Source organism: Betta splendens, chromosome 6, assembly GCF_900634795.4.
Source record: "Betta splendens chromosome 6, fBetSpl5.4, whole genome shotgun sequence".
Lineage (NCBI taxonomy): Eukaryota > Metazoa > Chordata > Actinopteri > Anabantiformes > Osphronemidae > Betta > Betta splendens.
The window spans coordinates 18,482,049-18,504,443 of record NC_040886.2 but is presented as its reverse complement, the minus strand read 5'-3'; the positions used below and the strand labels follow the sequence as shown (position 1 = coordinate 18,504,443).

Below are 22,395 nucleotides of genomic sequence, written 5' to 3'. Positions count from 1 at the left end.
TTTTGACCAGTTTATGCTATTGTAATAGCTAAATAAAATATTGAAAATAAAGCATACATTTTTTCAACTATTTATCTTCATATTTTTATTGTAGCACATTACATAAATTAACCATATTGAGATGTTATTAGATTAGACTCATGTCACCAACATACTGTAGATAAAAGGCTGGAATCTACAGAACTATATATAACTATACAGCTACAGACAGTATTTGATATAATAATCATAATAATACAAATAAACTTACTTGCTGATGTTTGCTTTGTGAATTGTGTAAAGATGAGCCAACGTTTGAGAAGCTTCCTGTTGAAAAACCTTCCATGGCTTAAAAAAGGCGAATCTGAAATATTCCTTTGCTTCTGTTGTAACATCTTGTATCTCTAAAGTCTTCAATGTTTTTTGTGTCCCAAAAAATATGGTGTATTCTCAATGGGCTCTCAGACCTTTGAAACGCACTGTGATAATGTAGGCAGGAGGAAGATAATTAGAGAAGAAACGCTGAAATGAAGGAAACCTCACAAGCACTAGAGTAAAGGCTCGCGTTGACGTTATTTAAGGAGCAGATTACACACTGATGCAACTCACACGTGTTTTACTGTAACCGTTTGAGAACTTGGTGAACTTAGATGTCAGCCAGAAAACCTCCTTTTTTCACCTGAAATCTCATTTTGTGTTTGGCACAATCTGCAGGGAGGCCATCTGTTATTTACTGGCTGTGACACCTGAAGGTGAGTCACGCAAAGAAGAAGCCGCAGCACAGATGACACCTGTAGCTCTATCTCACCTGAGGAACGTAAGAAAACACGGATCATCATATAGTGTCTGTTTACCCAACATTATAATAGAATGTGTTTTCTTCACACTGTAACTGCATCAGCATAAACACATCTGTTCAAAGGAGACAAGATTCTGCTTCTCTGCTTCTGTTCCTCGTGGATCATGAGCTTTAATCCAAATGATGCTTAGGTTAAAAAGAAAAAGTAAGTACATGTTTTATAGATAAAGTATTAACAGTTTGTAGGAAAAAAAACAACAGGTGAAAGAATGGAGGAAAACAGAACAAAACTCACCTGAGGCTGCAGTCACACGCACAAAAACTCGGCATAAATCCTTCTTCTGACAGTCTGCACTGTCTCTATTTAATGAGCAATTAAGTGCAGAATGCTTGTGTTAATCGGTCACATCCGGGAACCAGCGAACCTTGTTTCATTCAGCACTGACAAAACACAATAAGCAACGCAGTGTCTGAGTGAGGCCCTAACGTATTGGTGTGTAATCTTTAGGTTGTTGGGGTGATTCTGGGAAAGTTCTTAGAAAGAAGAAAAAGGAAACCACGCAAATATGAAGAAATTTATATACACATTTTCTGAAAATTCACGAGTATAAAGGTTCCATACTTTACAAACTGACCATTTTGATATATTTATCTGAAAACATACAGATAATCTGTGAACAACCCATGAAAATATGGACTGTTTCCATCCCATAAAGAGATGCACTGACAGCAGAGCAACAGCTCAAACAGCTGAGGTCCTGTGTTACTTCTTCAGCTGACTAACAGACTGTGCCGTCCATAGACTGATAGTTCTTATGATGAGCCATTCTTTCTGACTGGCTGTGATGACTATTCGTACACATTCGATGTCAAAGCCGATCTTATGGTCGACGCTGTTCACCTCGATCTTCCCGCCTTTGAACTCTCCTAAGGTGATGTAGGACGTGCACTGCCGTCCCTGCTTCATGTCCACGGCCTTGTGTCCAACCTCCAGAGCGCCGTGATGGAGGATGTCATTCTGTCGGTCCTCGGAGCCTGTAACTATTTTAATCCTGCTGATTTTTGTGGATCTATTGAAGATTATGACAAAGAAGTCTCCGGTGCAGGGAGGCTTCCCCCAGAAGTACTCATCCACGCTGCTGTAAGCCTTGGTGGCATCATAGTTTTCAAAGACGTTAATGTTGGTGTACAGGGCGGCAGGAGGGTTGTCAGGAATGTCTATGGAGTCCTCCTCAAAGTCGTCGTCCTTCAGCTTGTTCTCGGCTCCCTTGTAAGACGAGTAGTAGCCCATGTGCTGGAACAGGGAGGGCTTGAAGCGGATCACGTCCTTCTGGGCCAGCAGGCCTCTGAAGTGGATGAGGAGCCAGTCGCAGGGCATCTCCTGGTAGAACATGAGTAGGAAGTGAGCCAGACGTGGCAGGTCTCTGGAGTGGTACAGCTTCCCGATGTAGCCCAGCTTGGAGAACTCCAGCATCACCCAGTAGGAGCCTTCCCTGGAGGTGATCACCTTCTTCAGAGCCGTCAGGAAGTTCCTGGAGCAGCGCACGTCGTCCTCTAGCATCATGTAGAAGTGAGACAGGTTTGTGCAGAAGTTAAGGAGGAAGGCGTAGTCCACGTTCTGCTTGGAGCGGAAACGGACCCGGTCCTCTGGGTCGTTGTAGTTGCGCTTCAACCCGTCCAGAGACGGGTAGTACTCCCCTGGAGCCTGGATCACCAGGAGGCGCCCGGCGATGATGTGGTGGGCAAACTTGCGAGTAATTTCCTGTACCAGGTTCTCGCACCAGACCAGGTCGAAGTCAGCCAGGTGGACGACGACCACGATCTCCTTCAGCTCCTCGTAACTGGACTGATCGAAGATGGACTTGATGGTCTCCAGGAGGTAGTTTCCTCTTTTCCTCTTGACTGATGATAGACCGATGGTCAGATACTCTGGAATGAAATCACTGGAGTCATTTTACTGACAAAATATTAAAACCGTGTTTTACATGGAGCAGCAACAGAAACCAAATTAAAACAATATTTAACTGTGTCATTGTTGAAACGACAACGCAGGAAGAAGCGACGTTTGTGAAGTGAGACAGTCACAACCTTGGGGCGTTTAAATGGAGGCGCTTTGAATGAATCACTCGCTGTAATACCTACTTCTTCGAGGCAGAGGAATTCCTGCGAGGAAGCGATACGTCACGTTAATGGTCCCGGAGAAGTTGGACAGGTCTGGGAACGCGTGGACGTATCTGTCAGAGTTTGCAGGATGGATCAGCGCCTCTCCCAGCGGCCTCTTCTCAGCCTCCTGACAAACACACCAGCACATGAGCCACAGTGCAGAGCGAAGCGAAGCGAAGCGGCGCCGACGCCACCGAACGCACCAGCACGAAGCCGTCGTCCATGTTCCGGTCGAAGAAGAGCAGCGCGGTGAGGAGGAGGCCGAGCAGCGGCAGCAGCGGCCGCTTCCTCAGACACCGCATCCTGTCCACGGCCTTCCACATGAGCCGCATGGTGGCGTCTCCCACTGCAAACACCGCAAACACAAGGAATCACGACAACGGAGCCACAATCACCTGTGAATGCAGGGAGCTGAAAGGCCATGGATGAGGCTGATGCTCACAACTAGGATTGACTTTGGAAAGTTTATGTATCCATTACTTTAATTGAGCTCAGCGTCAATATTGAGCCAAATATTTTGCCCCCAACTTCACAGTCACTGCTGCACACAGTGACATCTGTGAGTCAATATTTGAAAGTCTTCACTAAAGACTTCCTAAACCACCACACAAGCCCCGCCGGCCTCACGCTCCCTGTGAGCTTTGCATGTTTCTGAGCCATCGTGTGCCGGGTCACGTATATTCTAATGAAGGTGTGTGTGTGTGTGTGTGTGTGTGTGTGTGTGTGTGTGTGTGTGCGTGCGTGCGTGCGTGCGTGCGTGCGTGCGTGCGTGCGTGCGTGCGTGCGTGCGTGCGTGCGTGCGTGCGTGCGTGTGTGTGTGTGTGTGAATGAATGCGCCGTTTGCCGGGCTGTTTTCCTCTTTGCTTTAGTTTAAATGCTGGGCCAACTTGTTTATTTTGCTTTGATTTTCTCCCCTCAGTAAATTATCAGCGCGCAGACCCGGCGAGCTCATTTCTGTGACTGAAGTCATTTTAGATTAGAGCCAGTAAAATAACAGGTGCAGACGAATACCAATAAGCTGCGGCACTAAAAGCGTCATGTCTTTATCTGTAGTGGGAAATATTAAAAACAGCCTCTTCAGAACAGAAAGCACAGACTGAGCCTTTGTCTTATAAAGGTGAAACCTGCAGATAACGACACTGTCAGGTCTTAACATGCAAGAAAAGCCTCTCACTTCTTTCTGCTCATGGATGAATTGTGTCGACAGCGAGGCTCCGAAAACTGGAATCTTATTTTACGCTGGTTTTATTTATGGGATTTTCCAAAACAGTAAAAAAGGGAGAAACGGTGTTAGCGGTGGCGCTGGGGGACGTAAAGGTGCATGAAGAGGAAAAGCAGCTGCAGAAGCTGGACGTTGATGGTGTCTGGTCCCAGACGCACTATTAAAATGCTGAAGCTGTGGCTCCAAAAGACTCCAAACTCCTCATCAGAACCGCATCAGGCCCGAGCTGGAAGACGAGCCAGCAGTAAAGGAACCGCCGGGTCCAGCTTTAACCTTCTCACCCTGTTATAAACAAACACCAGATCGAGAAATGGATCAGACAGAAACCACCTGAAATCAGTCAGAGACAAAATGAAGATGAAAAGCAAGATCTGCAGCAAACAGATCTGAGCAGCAATTTGAGAAATCGAAGCCTGAACAAAAAGCAGAGGAGACGGGTCTGAAGCTGGAGGACGAAGTCAACGACAGCTTCGCGTCTGCGGCTGCTGAGGTCCGAGTGTCGCGTGCCGCTGTGATGAGGGGCCACAGGTGGATTTTAATGCCTTTCTTTGAATCCCCTGTAGTTTGTGAAGCTCACGGAACAAGTGTAGCTGCTGTTATTCTCCACCTGATCCAGCGCCTGTGGCCTCGGGCCCGGAACTAATGTGGGTCAGCACTAACTGGGCCTGAGTCTTTCATGTTCCTCCTCCACCTGAACGCTTTACAGCGCATTGAAGAGCTTCATTACAGCATCATCATCATCAACATCATCATCATCATCATCATCATCATCACCGTAATCACTGATAAAAAGATGAGGTAAAACTGAAAAAAACCGAATAAAGAGTAAATTAAGAATTTATGTTTGATTTCTGTCCTTGAGGCTTTTAATCCCTTTTTCCTTTTAGAACTAAAATGTGCATTTGTGGGTTTTGTTATTTTTCTGTCTTACGAGGCAGCGACAGGAAAACAAAGCCACATATGTAGATGAAGGTGGTGCCATCATTCTGCTCCCTACTGTGAAATTGAGGTGAAGTCATTACAGCCGGTGGTAAAACGTTTTGACACTGTGGGAAATGACAGCGAGCAAGAAACGCTCCGAAGTCAAAAAACCGAGTCGGTCCAAAGGTTCAGCTCAGTGTCTGAACACAAGACTCATCATTACCTACATGTGACCAGTTGTGACAAACGTTCTATGAAAACTCCTGTCTCTCCTCCGGACAGGTTGTAGCTGGTAAATGACCACAGCTTGACCTGAGGCCTGAGGTAAAGACCTGGTTCAGCACCGCAGACTGACAGCAGAACCTCCCAACCAGCCGGCCCAAGGAGCCCACCAGGACAGCGTTACATGAAGGTGACCTTTGACCTCAGCAGACATCCACGTGTGTGCGTCCGCCTCTAGGCTCCTGGAACAGCAGCTGGAGAGCAGTCAACACACGCTGCCTCCAATAACAGGCCTGTGTGCTGAACTTCTACTCAGACTCTGTCAGCTTTCATTTGTAGGGACAGTCTGCATTGGTCTTCATGTCTACTGTAATCCCGCATTCAGGACTTCTGAACCCACGCCAGCTTCATCAGGAGCCTTAGAGGGTGGTTCTCTCCCTTTAGACCTTCACACCCGCACATCTGGCTGCCGGCGCCTGCAGCTGTGCCGGTGGAGGTGATCACTAATTCATCCAGGTGGTTCCGTTCCCTGCTGCTGGACGCGAGGGGCCGAGCCCATTAAAGATGCCTGGGGACTCATTCACGCACTGCTGCAGGCGGAGGGACCAGGGGTGCTGTCTCACACCAGCAGCAGAGTTTCAGGACCAGTGTTCACACATCCAGTCAATTTGTTGCAAATTCTGTACATTTAAACACAATTTTACAGTAAAAAAGAGGTGAAAATGTGTCTTTTATGTCAGATGCCTCTTTCACAGTCTCTCAGAGTTATTCCGACCGTTAAATTCCTCGGGCGTTGACTGGACCTGAAAATCACAGTCATCCAACAAACAACCGTTTCCTGTCCTTCGCCTCCAAAACACAATCAAACGCGCAGCCAGGACTTTTGGTGCAGCAGGTGTTTGTTCTGTCAGAGCCGCTGTTTCAGCCTGAAGCTCCGTCTCAGGTTTCACGTTTGTTTCAAGCTGGACGTCCTTCCTCACACACTGGCTGGTGTCCAGCTGCTGCCGGGCCGCGTCCTCCGCTCCGTCCTCTCCACGCGACCTCGTCAGCCCACGGATGAGCCCAGGTTTGACCTGCAGGAGCCCAACGACTGACGGAGTCGCAGCAGCACGTTCAGAGAGGATGTCCTGGACGATAAATGCGCTCCAGTCAATATTTACTGCGTGGAGCAGGACATCGGCCTTTTGGCTGCGGCCTCATTCACACTGAGCAGCTTTGCCGTGATGTAAATCTCAGCTCGTTGGCTCTGAAACGCTCATACTTCACGTCTGATTCGCTGAGTGTGAATCTGAAGCTTCCAACAGTGTGTAGCTTCAATCTTATGTCATTTCCCACTGCATCCGCTTTGAGATGCTGCTCCAGGCCTGTTTCATAATTAATAATAGTTCAGTTTATCTTTATTTTGTTGGTATTTTACCTGATTCTGATTGACAGGAAGTCCTGGTTGTAACATCGGCCCAGAATCTCTGAGTTTATGTAGACACGGCTTCATTCTGCCTCTTATTTCTGCCCCATTGATCCTCGTGGAGATGAAATATTCATAGTTTGTCTGGAAAGTGTTTACAGCAACTGCAGGAAGCGGCTGTGAGCATTTGTTTGCACTGCCGAGGGCTAAAACACAGTTTATGCTCATTACTTGTATATTATTATATAATTTTTCAAGTAAATCATTTACAGCAACAACTTATTTATTGCTAACAAACTGCGGACATCTGCTCCTGCACCTGATTCAGTGATGCTGAGTCTGAGTCTTCAGCCGCAGCCTCTTTGTTGTCAAACGTCTTTTCTGGCTTGTTTCTCTCAGCGAGTGTCACATTCCTGCGTCTCGTCTGATTCTCGTTCGGAGGTGACTGACGTCATCAGCTTTTATTCTACCAGCATTTGTGACGTCAACGCGAGGCTCGATGTGGGAAAAGGCAGCAAACAGCAGGCGGGTGCCGCCGTGGGGTCAGGGGGTCACCCTGAAGCACGGTCGCTGTGGAAACGTTACTAACCACTGCTAACTTTGACATCATTCCTCTTGTGACCGAGTTCACCCTGAGTTTATTCGGTCACACAGGATCCAGGCTTCACACTCACAATCAGACCATCCCAGACGACTGCAGTTTCCTGCTGTATCACAACACATCAAATACTAAAACATTGTTCTTCAGGGCTGAAAAGGTTGATTTCCATATGTTAAGGATGAAGTCATCCTGATTCCATGTAACTATAAAACAGCTGTCTGATGCAATAGCAACCATTAACACAAAGTCAGTGACGATGAGGCAGCAAAGCGTTCGTCCTATTTGTCCTATTGCTCAGCTGATGGGGTGTAAAGGAGAAGCTGCACCTCCTCACTTCCTGTCAGCTGACCAGTAGATCGCCCCAGAAAAAGCGACCTCTGAGAAGGAAGATGGAAATGTGCGCTGCTGCTGATGTACCTGTGAAACGTGCCTGTGACCGTCATGGACGCTCTCTGGCTCATTAATCATTCATCAGGAGGGAGCGTCTGCTGAGAGCTGATTCTTGGCATTTCCGTAGGAGGGAGACTACAATAAACACAGCGCTGGTCCACACATAATCAATTCTCCAGTTACTGCTTTCACACGCTGTGGGGCAACGGCACCAAAGGATGTGATTTCACCCAGGACTCGCCAGTAATACATTTCTATCAGTGAGAAAACACCGGGGGCCAGAAGTGTCAAGCTGGTCTCAACCACATTTTCGATAACAAACCGCTCTCTAGCAAAGAGTCAACAGAGCCCCGAGGTGAGATGCGGCCATTTGTCACTCTGGACGCATGACATTAATGCCAAATGTGTGTTTTCTGCCCACAGGGGAAGCGAGGTCTCGCATCCGAAATCACACGTCATTACATATTCTCACAGCTCTGCAGAAGCAGGTGGAATCCAAGCAGGAGTGAAACAGGTGCACGCTCACAGCCAATAGTTTGGGATTCACAGATGCACTTTAATATAGGTAGAAATGCTGGTCGCCATGGCGACAAGTGCTAAAGAATCACCAGAGTGAGCTCAGTGGCAGAGTGGCATCGAGACGCCCTGAATCTTTGCAACTCTCTAATGACACCACTCGCTGTAAACTCATCCCACAGCTCCAGAGTGGAAGAGGAGGAAGAGGAGGATGAGGAGGAAGAAGAGGAGGAGGATGAGGAGGATGAGGAGGAAGAGGAGCATGAGGAGGAGGATGAGGAGGAAGAGGAAGAGGAGGACGCGGAGGACGCGGAGGACGAGGAGGAAGAGGAGGAGGATGAGGAGGAAGAGGAGGAGGAGGATGAGGAGGACGAGGAGGAAGAGGAGCGCGAGGAGGAGGATGAGGAGGAAGAGGAGGAGGACGAGGAGGAAGAGGAGGAGGATGAGGAGGAAGAGGAGGACGAGGATTAGGAGGACGAGGAGGAAGAGGAGCACGAGGAGGACGACGAGGAGGAAGAGAAGATGATGAGGAAGAGGAGCTTTATTACATCTTTAGTAACAACTAGGATCTGAATAATGATAATCAAAAGCACTGAGGTTGATTCACAGCTGAACGTGTCCCAGTTCAAAGGTTGTGTTAAAGAAAGTGTGCTGTCGATAGAAACAGGAAAAGCCTGAACACCTTTACACAGGAGCCTCGTGGCCTGAGGCGTTAAATAACATTACTGTGTATTCTGTGGTCACATCTGAACAGCGATTGGGACGAAGCTCTGGTAGAGATGGTTTCTTGTCCAGTCGCTCTGACTCACAGACAGAACGGATGTAAAGGAGAACACGTTCTGCCCCTCATGCGAAGGAACGCTTTCATATTCAGGCTACTTGTTCATCTTTCATGGACCCCGACCGCAGGCTGACTGTTTATGACATCTGAGAGAGAACCTGAACTGATCCACGGATCAGATGAAGCTGGAAACTGGACCTGAGCCCAAAGCCAAAAAAGAAAGAAGCCCAAGTGGCGAGTGACAAAAGCATCATCACTCAGGCGCATCTACGAGCGAAGCCACACAACAGGAAGCTGAGTCTCAGGAGGCGGCGGCGCCCAGAGGAGGTTCCCTGAACCTTCAGTCGGCCTGTGTTCGCTGTCATTCCTGCGTCTGAGGAAGAAGGAGAGGCTGAAGCCAGAGGTTTGCTTCAACCGCGGCTGCAGGAAGCGTGAGGCGTCACCAGCTCAGTCTAATTCTGTTCCTGAAGCCGCTTCTCTGCTCAGGTTCTGGATCCACTTCCCTAAAAGCATAAACCAAATCTATCCTGATGGAGCTCATAGTGGTAAATACTGCGCAGAGGGAGTTCTGTTGGTTCCTAGTTACAGATGCTGTTTTCATTCATACGCGTGTCAAAGTTGAGTCAAAGCATTCACATAGGACCCATCCATTATTTGCCATCATCACATTTTGGTGGACTGTCAGCGCTCCATTTAAAAGTCTCTGCATCCATCAACAAACCCAGCGCATCAAACATTATGTCAAAGATTCTCCTGCTCCTTTAAAGTTCCTCACATCCTGCTTTTTGAGGACTTTTTGAGGTGAGGACGAGTGGAAGGAAGTCTGTGGAGCTTGTTCCGCGCGTTGCTGTCATTCGTTCTCAATAATCAAAAGGTTGGTCCTGACGCGGTGGAGCGGCTGCTGAACGCTGGGATGAGGAGCAAAGCTGCGCTGCCAGATGACACGCAGCTTATTGGGGCCTGAGGAGCGCGTGCGGCTGCCTGCTGGGACTCTTTACACATCACACGGACGCAGACGTTGCACCACATGCACAAGAACTCAAAGAGATGTTGAATAAAGCTCACAAAAGCCATTGAACAACTACCAAACCTGCAGCCCGTCACTTCAAGTGGAATCTAATGCGCGGCTGCTGAAGCCGACGGGAGAAACCTGCTCGCTGCGCGGGAAGTCAGTGCGAACGCGTTCTGTGCTGCTCGCTTTGAACCGCCACCTTGTTTTCCACAGTTTTGTGGAGCTCTGGGGTAAAAATGAATCTAACAACATGTGGCGTCTGAATCACAACGTGGGTGGAACAAGGCCACGAGTGGAGCAAAGTGAGCGACTACGAGCAGCGATTCAGAACAAACAGTCAGGAAGAGGCCAAACTCCGGACAAGAACTGCTGAAAGTAAATGAAGAGCTCATAATCGTTTCAAATTCCACAAAAACCTGGAATTTAGTCCTAAAAGCAGAAGAAACATAAAACTTGTCTCGGTGCCAAGACGTTGAGCTACAAACAGATGAAAATCCTCCAAACTGACGGAGGCTCCAGCAGCAAAAAGCACATGGAGCCAAAAACATCACCATGCGTTTAATGAAGCCTCCAACAGAACGTGGCCCTGAAGGTCTCCTGAGGGTCCGCATCCAGAATGAGCACAGGAGCAGCAGAACCGCCCCGCGTGAACAGCTCAGTCTGATTGTCCTGACACATGTAACACGTGTAACGTCTAATATTCCCACATCGTCCTTCCTGGACGCACGCACGAGCAGCCGAGACCGATCCGACTCCAAACCAAGAGCCCAGATTCCAGTGGAAAACAAAAGGATGATGACACTGAACCATCACTACTACAGCGCGGAGCAACTTCAGGCTCAGTGGAAGAGGGAAAATAGATTTGGGAGCTCAGCAGCAGCAGCGGCAGCAGCCTGTGATGAAATCCTCCGTGGGATTTGCAAGTGGAGGAGTGAGAAGCGAGCTGTGAATGTCAAACGCTGTTCTGATCCAATCAGCGCCGGGCTTCACTTCGCTTTGTGTCAAAGATATCCCTGCTAATTAGTGAAATAATCCCCGATGGCGAGCTCAGCGCCGAGCATGTGTTAGGAATAATGCTCACTGCTCCTCCACTTTAAACAGAGCACAGCGTCTGTGCTCTGTTTCAGAGGAAACATATTTACACTAACATTAAAGCGTATGTTAACTTTCCACCGTAGCAGCAGCTCTGACGTCATCATGACAGCATGTGTCAGAGCGTCCACAGCGTGGCCTTCGGTGGAGGAACAGTTAGTCCACAATCAGCTGATTAACACAACGCTTCATGTAATGTCACACAACCATGGTCTCCTCTGGGGACGGATCAACTGCTGTCAAAGCGAAAGCCAAAGAGCTTTTTCTGTCTGTTAAGCAGCTTAGCATTATGACATCTCTGTTAAAAGATCAACTTGCTGCTTTTCAAGCCAGACCTCATAAAAGTGATTTGTAATTCTGCACAGAACATCCTCACAGACAGTTCACCTCCTGTTAGGATTTAAGAGGCATCACATTTAACTAGAAGCCACACTTTCTGTCAGAGTGGAAGCAGACGAGGCTGAAGCTACGACCGACCCCGTTCTGCCCCAGCGTGACTGTTTCGCGTCTTTTAATCGTCTCACTAGCGCCATCGTTTGTCTCAGGACCCAACATTTACCCAGAATGCCGTGGTGTCGCCTCATGAGTGAAGGCTGGGAGCTGCTGACCTGCGCTGCTGGGCCGTTCTGCCGCTGAGCGACGGCACCAGACGCTGCCAACACACACTTCTGATCGGAGGCCAGGTACAGTAATATCAGACAATCTGCATAAATCCCACCATCTCTGCTCCCCTCGTATCCGGCTGTTACCAGTCGGGATAATTAAGCCTTGTGGGACCGACCCCACGGTTGTCAAACTTAGAGAGAAGCACTTCAAACGCTGGTGAAAATCAAAAGCCAGAGACAACAAGCGTATTGTTGAAGACGCTTCGCCTTCTTTTGACCCCAAACACAAGGAGCCAAAACGAATCCAGACGAGCAGAGCTGCTCGTGCAAATGATGATGTTGATCCTCATTTGTTGGTGGCTGATGAACGCGACCCGGACTCCACAGCCTCCAACCAACTCACCTTCAGCCAGAGGCACGAATGAAGACAATGAGGATCAGAAAACTGTGATCACAGAGTAAAACACGCCTGGTTCCAGTTCATACTGGACCCGTCCACGTTCAGGTGTTTAAACCCAATGATCTGAGCTTATTGAACCAAGATGTTCCACAATAACGAACGTTAACGAACTTTAACGAACGTTAACCATCAATGTCAGTGGAGACAAAGTAAGGAAGACGGTGAAAACGCTGCAACGTGAGAAGCTCTCAACTCATTAAAGTGTCACGGTTCTCACACAGACACTCTGTCGGGTTCCTGAAGGAAACCATTACAGACTGTAGAACCTGGATTCAGGGTCGGACGAAGTGGAAGCTTCAGTCTCACAAAAACACAGTAAGAAATGACGTCACACTCACAATTACAACTGTGTTTTGACTCATTTCATAGTATTTAAATACACCATTACTGCAAATACTGTATAAGCTACATGTGTTAATATTTGCCTGAGCCTCAGCAGCCTGCACACGTCCAGATGCGATTGGTCAACGAGTCCAAGCGAGATGATGGAATTAAAGAAACGAGTCTTTACGCTGGCGATGACTGACGTGATCATCGGAGCGTAGGTGCCTCGTTATTTGTGCTTCGTCGTGATGTGCAGCTCGATGACGAGGGCCGGGAGGGCAGAATAGCTCTGCCTGAGGTCAAAGGTCAAGTCTGGAGCCTGACGCGGTCCTGCAGTGACTCCCCGTGTGTGAAGTCCTCTCTGACTCTGAGTGAACGTGCTGCTTGGATGTTAAACACGCGCTGCGTGAATCGATGCTGAACCACGAGCGTCTCGCAGCGCGTTGATGTCACGGCTAACGAAGCTTCCTCATCACAACCAGCGTTCACACACAGAAACCTGGATGTGAAGCTGCACTTGTTGTTGTGCTGGCGTCGCATTTGTGGAAACAAAAAACGTGTGATCACAACAACTGTGACAACAACGCGAGCAAACGCAACCTGAACGACGAGGATCTGAGCAGCTGCGCGTCTCTTCCTGTGACCTCATCAGCCTCAACACATCCAGAGGCCTGAACCAGGCGAGGCTGAAGCGCTGCCCATGAGGCGTGTCCTGGATGAACCACCTCCTCACAGTAAAACAACCCCTCCTCAGGCCTCCGGAGTCCAACGCTCCGCACACAACCTCAGCACTCACATGCTTCGTTCCTTGGCCCACACGGAGGAATGTGTACAAGTGTGAGTGTGAATGTGTGTTATTTTCATTATAGATGTAATTATTTCCCTCTACCAACTATTAACAGGTGTTGCTAATATCAGGTTTTGGATGTTACATGCTGAGATGACTCCTCCGTTGACCTCTTACCTGACGACTAACGAAGGACGGCCTCTGGGCTTCGCATGGACCCTTAATCACCACAACTCAGCCTGCAGAAAGAGAAGAAAAACAATCTACCATGACGCATTTAGTTTAATAATTGAAAAGCCTGTAATGCATTTTCACCCACACGTCCTCTAATGAACCGTCTGGACACTGGAGACGCAGGAACAAACCTCAGCGTCTGCGCTCAGACAGCAGGAAAGCAGTGACGCGACGCCGACCTACTTTTTATCACCTAGAACGTTCACAGTGGAGTCTTTACAAGTGATATAGTGATTTTAGAGTCTCAGCTGTTTGGTTAAAACTAGTGCAAATGTAGGAAAATGAGATGTTTAAGAGTAGAGAAGCGTCTGATCTGTGAACAGCTGCTGCTGCAGTGCTTTGTGTGGTCCCGTCCTGCATCTGTGGAGCTGCTCCTTCACAAACACGAGATGCTGAACTGCAGCGAGAGCGAGTCTGGTTCCCGTGAAGCTGCTGCTGCTGCTGCTGCTTTGATTAAAGGAGAATCCTGGCGCGAGCAGATGGCCGCCGAGACTTGGCGTGCTTGTTTTAAAGCAGGCAGTCCTCCCACCTTCCATATTTTTCACACCTTATTTTGGTGAAGCAGAAGATGAAAGGGGAGCGGAGGAAACGCGGCTCCTGCGCGCGGCCGCTCGGATCTGTGACCTGTGGAAGCTGGTTGACGTCTCATCAAACATCCCAGCTGGAAGATCCTGCAAATGCAATGCTATGACTCAGAGCAGAAGACGTCTGGACGTTACTCACTGCATTAATAATCAATGTGTGAAAGAACCTGTGAGTCCGAGGCCTGAACCTCCGGCTCTGAGTCAACCTGCCGCTGAGTTCACAGCCAGTCATGAACAAACCAACAGGATCTGTAGACGTTTACTTTGAAACAGGGACACGTGAAATGAGGGCTGTGTTCTGCCTCTGGACACTCTAAAATATTTATTTGTCCAATTTAGTTTGGCGCTCGTGCTCAATAGTCTGACTTTAACAGAATGACACTGATTTTATTCCCCTGCATCTGCACAGGCTGTTAAATGTGTTTACGAGCGGGGCTGCATTGTTTCTGTCTGTTTATCGATTCTGGAGCGTGACTTATTCCACACAGCTGCAATAGTAAAACTTTGATACAATGCCTTGTATTTAAAACACTGTGATGGGACTATTAGAGCCCTGGACATGAATATGTTGAACTGCTACATTTTAGACACTTTCATGGGTCACGTTGGTCGGGTAAAAGCCATTTATATATTATCGACCCCTCACATCAGATCTATACTCATCACAACAAGGAGATGGAGCTAAAAGCGAGAAGGAACGATCGTTAAAAAGCTGGAAGAAAACAAGGATGTGGAGAAAGTGGGAGCTGATCAATATCAGATCATGACCCTGATACGTTCACATTCACTCAAAGGAGGAGCCGACAACGGACGGAACCACAGACACGAATGATGCAGTTCCTCTCAACAGCGAATGCAGCTCGCAATAAAAGCAATTTCAGGTTGAAGGGCTCCATTAATTCCCCAGCGCTGCCAGTGGTGGCTTTGATGGGGGTCACTGGGAGAACTGGCATTAATAAGAGCTGGCACAGTTTGACAGCGTCCTCTTAGAAATGACATGTGCTGCCATTAGGGGCCATTATGGGTCAAACGCCACAAACGCCAGTGCCGGCAGATCAGCGTAAACCAGCAGCTCCTTCTCTGTCACAGGCTGCGCTGCAGTTCAGCAGCTTGAGTCATGACAGAAGCTCAGCTGTCAGTCGATCCCTGCGCTCCCAGACTCGGGCTCCTGCTCGTCCTGGTGCCGCTCAGGTTGGAGAGGATTATCCTCCCGCCGCGCCCGTGCGCTGCCTTCATCACCACAGATGCTGTTCTCCTCCAGCCCCGCACGCACAGCTTTGACTCATCCGCTCATCCTTTCCAGCCCTCGGCTCCACTGAGCCGCTCGTCAATGCGTTAAAGACACCAGAGAAACCGCAGCCCTCGACTGAGAGGAGGAACGGATTGAAGGGAGTTTGGTGGAAACAGAGGACGGAGGTGAATGAGCCCAAACTCAAGAGAAAGTAAATAAAGGTGGGAGGAAGCGGCTGCTGTCTTACCTGGAAACAGCTCAGACTCAGACAGATCTCCGGCTGCGGCTCCGCGCGGATCCACTCTCTAAATCACCTCCATGAGTGACGCACGGGGACGAAACCGGTGCGAGTAAACACTGGCTGCACGGCAGGCAGGCGTCTGGATGCAGCATCCTCGCAGCTTCCTCCGCTTTGATCTCTCTCTCTCTCTCTCTCTCTCTCTCTCTAGTGGTGCCCCCCTCACTCTCCACCACAAGGTGTCACAAACACAGTGTGTCTGCACCCACCGCCTCTTATTGGCTCTCACTCATCCCCCCATAACCCCCCATCCTCCCCCATCCTCCCCCCGCCTTAAAGAGGCAACGCAGCACACGGCAGCTGCACAGCTTCAGCCAGCTGAAATGAAAAGCATTTATCTCTGAGGCACAACATTAGCCACATTTATTGCTCTCCATCCATTCATCCACATTAAATTTGCAAACAACATAATAAAATAGTTTCCTTCTATTTCTTGGTAGTTAAATATAGAATATTGGCCTTTTAAAAAAGATTCCTGCGCTGTGAATTAATTCAGGCTTTAGCCAAACACCAGCGGTGAATCCGTCTGACGTTTGGACACACCGCGTTCTGTCTCCCTCTTTTTTATTGACAACAAAACTAAGTGATGGTGGCAGCAGGACCTCAGAGGTAAACAGAAACATTTAGTCTGCTCATTTACTGTGAAACGCTTTCAAACTAACTGGGAGGAGCTTCATCACGCAGCAAAACGGAGATTCATAACGCACCAACAAGGACTTAACCAGAGAAAAACAGCTGACGTGAAGGTTTGTCAAATCCTGACAAAAAAATCTGAAGAAAACCTCTGTTTGGTATCATCAGTGGTTCAAAGGTTTAGAGCAGTTAATGCAAATCCAGTTACGTAGAGTTCAGCCTTTAATTCCATACAGAGGAACCTGATGATCCAGAAGATGCTTCGCCTCACTATTCCCACCCAGCTGATTTACCTCCTAAAGGCTGGGCTCAGCCTCATCTCCATCACCAGTACAGGAGCTCCACAGGGCTGTGTGCTAAGGCCTGTTCTGTTAGCACCAGTGACTCAGCCCATCACCCAGCATAGAGTATTTAAATTACGCTCACGATACAGCCCATCAGCACATCACTGACGAAGAGAAGCCACCACTGACTGTACATCATACATAAACTTCCATGTTGCTTCCATCTGCTAGTGTTACTCTATCAAAGTCCTTCAATTAAGTCTAATGTGTTGCTTCAGTAGCTTCTTTAACATCCTCTCTGCTAAAAACGTAACAAACTTACAAAGTCAACCAGAATTGATGCAAAAACAATCGGTCTCCACACACCACCCAGATGAACTAATAATAATGTAATTAAACACATCGCGCTGTCAGTAGAACAGGATCCCACACCCACTCCAGGAACATCCACTCCACTGCCCTGCAGGACAGGCCCCTCAGTCATCACTCACTGGCCCACAGACCCAGAGGAACTGTGGCGTTTGTTGCTGGCGTCTATTGTCTTTATTGTTAATAAAGTACTGTAGTGTCTTGTCTGTCTGTACTTCTTAAACCAGTGCATTGTTTGTGGACACGAATTTTACCGTTGGGGACGATACAGTGAGAGTAAAGTCTGTGCTCAAAAGTGTAGGTGACATACATTCTCCATGCTGCCGTGTGATATTTGCTCTAATCCAGCATGAAAACAGATTAGCGCTGCTATTAGCGAAACTGCGCTCGTGCTGAAGGCGCAACACGCTCTTGTTGTGTTGTACCACAAAATGTGCTGCAGCTGTTTTAAAATGTAAGCGTCCTAAATCATTCAGCTCACACCATGTAACATCAGGCACGAACAGCGAGTCCCTGCTGCCACAATGATCCTGGAAGCATTAGCCTAATTCAAGAGCAACAGCTTTGGTATGAGAGGAAATGAAAACAGAGCACCTGTTCTGCTCTGCCTGGACCCAGCGTCTCTGTCTCCTGGCCTGTTAACCAGCCTTGAGAACAGACACGCCTCCCAGGTGGTCAGACAAGTTGAATCTGGGGTTTGCATCATCATCATTGTTTTCACAATGTCTCTATGTAGCTAGAATGGTAAAATGTGCAGGACACCGGACTAAGTTGGACCTGGATGAAAGCAAATACAAAGAAGATTAAAGACTAAAGATAAATATGAGCACTGGACTTTAAATATGGGTGCAGTAGGAGTTTAGTGTTACAACAACAGCAGCAAAAACAACAACCTCAAAAACAAAAACAGCAACAACAACAAAAGCATCAACAACAACAGCAGCAGCAACAACAAAAGCAACAGCAGCAAAAACAACAACAACAACAGGCACAACAACAACAACAGCAACAACAAAACCAACAACAGCAGTAACAACAACAGCAACAACAACAACAACAACAACAGCAACAACAACAACAACAGCAACAAAAACAACAACAGCAAAACAACAACAACAGTAAAAACAACAACAGCAACAACAACATCAACAGCAGCAAAAACAACAACATCAACAGCAGCAAAAACAACAACAACAACAGCAAAAACAACAACAACAACAACAACAACAGCAGCAACAACAACAACAGCAGCAGCAACAAGAACAACAACAACAGCAGTAACAACAACAGTAAAAACAACAACAAAAACAACAACAGCAACAACAACAGCAACACGATCAAATTTCGTGCAGGGGTTTTTGTTTACACACATTCATGGTCCCAATGAGCTGAACTGTCTTTGTCGGTCTACAAGCCCCATCACATTTTGCTCATTGCTTAGTTCAAGACACGTGAGGTTGTAATTGCACATGTGAAGACACCTCCAGAGATGATTCAATCCAGGACCCAGTGAGAATGCCAGGAGGCTGAACTGTCGGCGCTGCGTGTGCTCTCAGGCGTCACAGACCTGTCGATGCCTCGATCCACGCGCCTCATTAAAGCCCCATTTACCATATCTGAACTGAGTTGTTGATTCAAATCTTCTGTCTGGAGCAAAAAGGTTCCCATTGGCTCATGAACACAAACTGTGGGCAGACTGAAAGTGACTCCTCAACGGGGGATCAAGGCCACGATGGGCACTTTAGATATTCATGTGTGCTTTGGAGACAAGCTAAGCTAATTCATGAATAGATGAATAAATCAATTAAAAATTGATGAGGCGGAGCAAAGTCCTGCTCAAAGACATTCACGGGTCACTGGGCTCTGGCTGTTGTGCTGCTGCTTGACCTTCCCTCACAAATATGAATATGGATTTCCTGCCTGAGAAATCAACTCTGACTGTGAGAACGAGTCTTAATTAAGTCTTAAAAGTTCAAGTTGCTCAGAGAGATTGGAGGTCGACAGATCTAGTCCTCTTAGTGGAGAGGAGGAAAGTGAATCTACTCCAGCTCGAAAAACAGATGTAAATGACTGTTTCCTCCATGTGTGAAGCTTCTCATCACATTTAGCTACAAACTAAGTTGGTGTCTGACGTGTAGTGAACTGTTACGTTTGAATAGAAGGTGAAACGTTGATGTCTCTGACACTGATGCTTCAGAGCAAAGAGCTGGAGACAAAGGCAGCGTTTCCCAGACGTGGCCTTGGACTGAGAATGACGTCACATTAGCTCAACTGTGAACTTGCTGTTGACACATTTGTGCATCAGTCTGAGAAAGGACGAGAGGACGATTAATGACAGACCCGGAGCTACGCGACCGAACTGATGGAAGTTCACAGTGAACAGGCAATACTCTCTCCCTCATCCCCACAAACATACATCATCACTTAGGAAACGCAGCGACGCTCTGATTTCCTCCTCAGACCTTCACAGCAGCAGCAGCAGCAGCTCCATCCATCAGCTTGCCACAAACCTTGGATTGGAATTGATTCCCATTGCAGTAATTATTCATCTCTCTTAATTATTTATTGGTGTGACGATGCTGTTCTTGGTGACCCTGAACCTTTAGATGCTGATTATTTATTCCAGTGCTTTACTGAGCCTTGTGTTTTCATGATTAACTGCGCATGAGGGGACATTTCAGTTTCAGTTGTTCTCATTAACAACGAAGGACGTTTTTGAGGCATTACTTCTGGAGGAAACGTCATGTCATGCTAAGACTGAAGACGCTGTATCTACTGTGAACAGTCACCAAGGACACAGATGTGGAGCAGATGCGCTTCAGCGGCCGATGGATGATGTGCAGACAAAGTCATGGGTGGAGGAAGGAATGAAGGAAGAGCTTCATCCGTCCAGCTGCACCGCAGCTTCAGCAAGAACAAAACAGTCCAGAGCAGTAGAATCAGTCCAGAGTCATGATGCTCCCACTGTTCATATGTGGGTGAACAGAACTCTGAGGAGACTGATGATATTAATCCAGGAAGTTATCGAAGCCTATACTTTTAAAATGACTGCAAACTGCTTCCTCAGCTGGAGGTTTGCAGTGATGATATGAGCAGATGTGATGTTTCCTAATGCTCAGGTGATAACGGGCTCTTTAAACCCAGCATCCACTTCAAGGCTGCAGCAGGTTTAGAGCTGCTGTACATTCTGCAGTAACTCGTCTCAGAACGTGCTCAATTAGAGCTGTTTGTATGTTTAATAATAGATCAGTGAAGCTGCAGCCGACGCCCCAACAGCAAGTTTAGCTTCTGCATCGGAGGAGTTTCGTAGATTTACTGACCAGCTGGCAGATCTTTTACTCGCTCTGATTATTATTTTGAGATGTTTGCTTTAAAAAACAACTTCTTGACGTCAGATTGGAACAAACTGATGTGTCTTCAAATCATGAATTCTTATTAAAAGGTCAGATGGAGCCTCATTTCAAGCTCCAGCTGTTTCACTGTTATTTTTATTACAGGAAACAGTTCAGTCAGTTACAATGCGCCACTCTCTCAACCTCCAATTACTGCATTTTCAGACTCCCTTCACCATAATTACATGCTTGAAGGGTGTGAAGGGCATCCATTAACGTTGGCCTCGTCAGCGTGAAAGGTGAAGGCAGACGTGGAGCGTGAGCCGAGGGGAAACTCGCCAACGCGCAGCCGCGGCGCCCGCCTGTGTTCCAGCTCCGTCCCCACAGAGGAGAGGGCTGAATATTTCAGAACCAATAATTTGAAGGGTTGAAAGAGCTCCCAGTGTGACTAAATATTCAGTGAACTGCTACTCACATTTTAAGCCGGTGGAACGGGATGAAAGGCGGCGGCAGTGGCGGCGGCGGCAGTGGCGGCGGCGGCGGCGGCGGCGGCGACAAACAGAGACATTAAGTTGTGTCCAGCATCAGGCCGAGTGCAGGGAAGAATAAGAAAACTCAAACGAAGGCTCGGGTCAATTCATCGGGTTACAGCTGAGGCCATGAATCCATGCATCTTAGAGAACAAGCAGCCAAAGACACTAAAACAAGCTCAGCGTTAGGGTTTGACGGCTGCCACGTGCCCTTGAGCAAGTCATCCAGCCGCAGCATAATGCTGCTCTGACCTCCACAGACTGAGGCCATCAGGTTTCAGGTAGGTCTGACTTCCATCTGTCAAAATCCCTAAAAAGCCATTACCAGGAAGAAACGCTGCAGATTATCATCAACAGCAACAAGAGGAAACAGGCAGCAGCCGAGCCGAAGCAGCACTTTACATGTAAATGCTGTGTGTGTGGTGTGTGTGTGTGTGTGTGTGTGGGAGAGCAGAAACCCTCAAAGCGCTGCTGCAGCAGCCGACGCTCGCTGACGCTTCATAACTTTAATCAAATAGAGATATTGAATGTTTTCTCACCATGAAATCATTGTTCTCTTTGTTGAGTGACTCATGTATTTGAGTCTTTCCTCATGAAGTGAGAATCAAACTGTCTGCTGCTGATTTCAGGCTCAGCGTCTCCATCCCATCACAGCTTGTCTCATCACAGATCTACAGGAAACTCCACGTAATGAGAGTGAAACAGTCACCGCTCACGTCTGAGCTTCCAGAGACTCACCTCTGTCCTGGTCGGAGCCTCGGGTTGTTCAGTCATTGAGTAGAATGGAGCAGAGCACTCCATGATGGAGGCGCGGGTCTACGGCGCTGGGCACCACCTGAGTGGAGGCTGAAGAGCAGCACGTTCTTGGAGAGAAGACTGAATTTGCACACGAACAACAGACGCAATGAATTTCTCCTACGTGGCTGTGTTTGAAGTGAAGCTAATGAACATAATGAACAATGCACTGCTCCCTGTTTTACTATTTCTGAGTCAACCCACTGTAAAAACACGAGGCTGATGTTTTATTCATGCCCACAATAAAGCAGTGAACACATATGACCAGTGTTTATTCACCACAGGCGAATGCAGATAACAAGTATTTAATGTTGAGTCACACAGAAGGACGTGTTTAACATCAGCTCTACAACCAACACTTCTTTTACTGTGCATCTTTGAATTGCACATAAAAACTCAACTAAGTGAAAATGCCTGGAATAAATCTGCGGGTCAAAATGCTGCAGGTGGAAAGCGGCGCAGACTGAGGCTCATCAGGCGACTGCAGCCTCTTCCATCATGAACGCCATCGCCGGCACCTTGTTAATGAGGTGGCGGCGCCTGGTGCTGCTTTAACTGCATGTAGCATCGGCGGCGGCGGCGGCGGCAGGATAATTACTGCAGCAGCAGCACACGCTCGTCTTAACACAACCACATCTCTTTTGCTGATTTCATTCAAATGTGGTTGCGATTATGCTGCTGGAAACTCCTCAGGCTCAGGGTTCTGATTAAACGGTGACAACACGTGGAGCCCATTTACCCTCAGACAGCGGCAGAACGTTTCCACGCTCATATTCCTCTGACTCGGACTCCACCAGACTCAAACCCTCGCTGAAGTGTCTGCAGC

The 22,395-nt window shown here is 47.8% G+C and overlaps 1 protein-coding gene across 8 annotated transcripts; it reads right to left on the bottom strand.

Moving 5' to 3' along the window:
- Positions 1-1,339: 1,339 nt before the first annotated feature.
- LOC114857320 (alpha-1,3-mannosyl-glycoprotein 4-beta-N-acetylglucosaminyltransferase C-like) lies at positions 1,340-21,331 on the bottom strand. Of its 8 annotated transcripts, none has more exons than XM_041071137.2 (6): positions 15,576-15,753; positions 13,457-15,463; positions 4,116-4,445; positions 3,145-3,287; positions 2,921-3,068; positions 1,340-2,707 (listed from the first exon to the last, which is right to left on the bottom strand). In XM_041071137.2, coding segments are annotated over exons 3-6 (1,458 nt in total). In that variant the 5' UTR covers positions 4,117-4,445; positions 13,457-15,463; positions 15,576-15,753; the 3' UTR covers positions 1,340-1,541. The 8 variants fall into 8 exon arrangements, with proteins under 8 accessions (XP_040927071.1, XP_029009527.1, XP_029009529.1 ...); XM_029153694.3 differs by having other exon boundaries at positions 13,457-13,518; XM_029153696.3 differs by having other exon boundaries at positions 4,322-4,445; positions 13,457-13,518.
- Positions 21,332-22,395: the final 1,064 nt, after the last annotated feature.

Bases quoted from the DNA above. Each gene is read 5' to 3' on its own strand.
- LOC114857320 (XM_041071137.2), bottom strand. The intron at 3,069-3,144 runs GTGCGTTCGGTG...TGTGTTTGTCAG, and splicing joins TGGACGACGGCTTCGTGCTG to GAGGCTGAGAAGAGGCCGCT. The intron at 2,708-2,920 runs GTAGGTATTACA...ATTTCATTCCAG, and splicing joins AATTCCTCTGCCTCGAAGAA to AGTATCTGACCATCGGTCTA.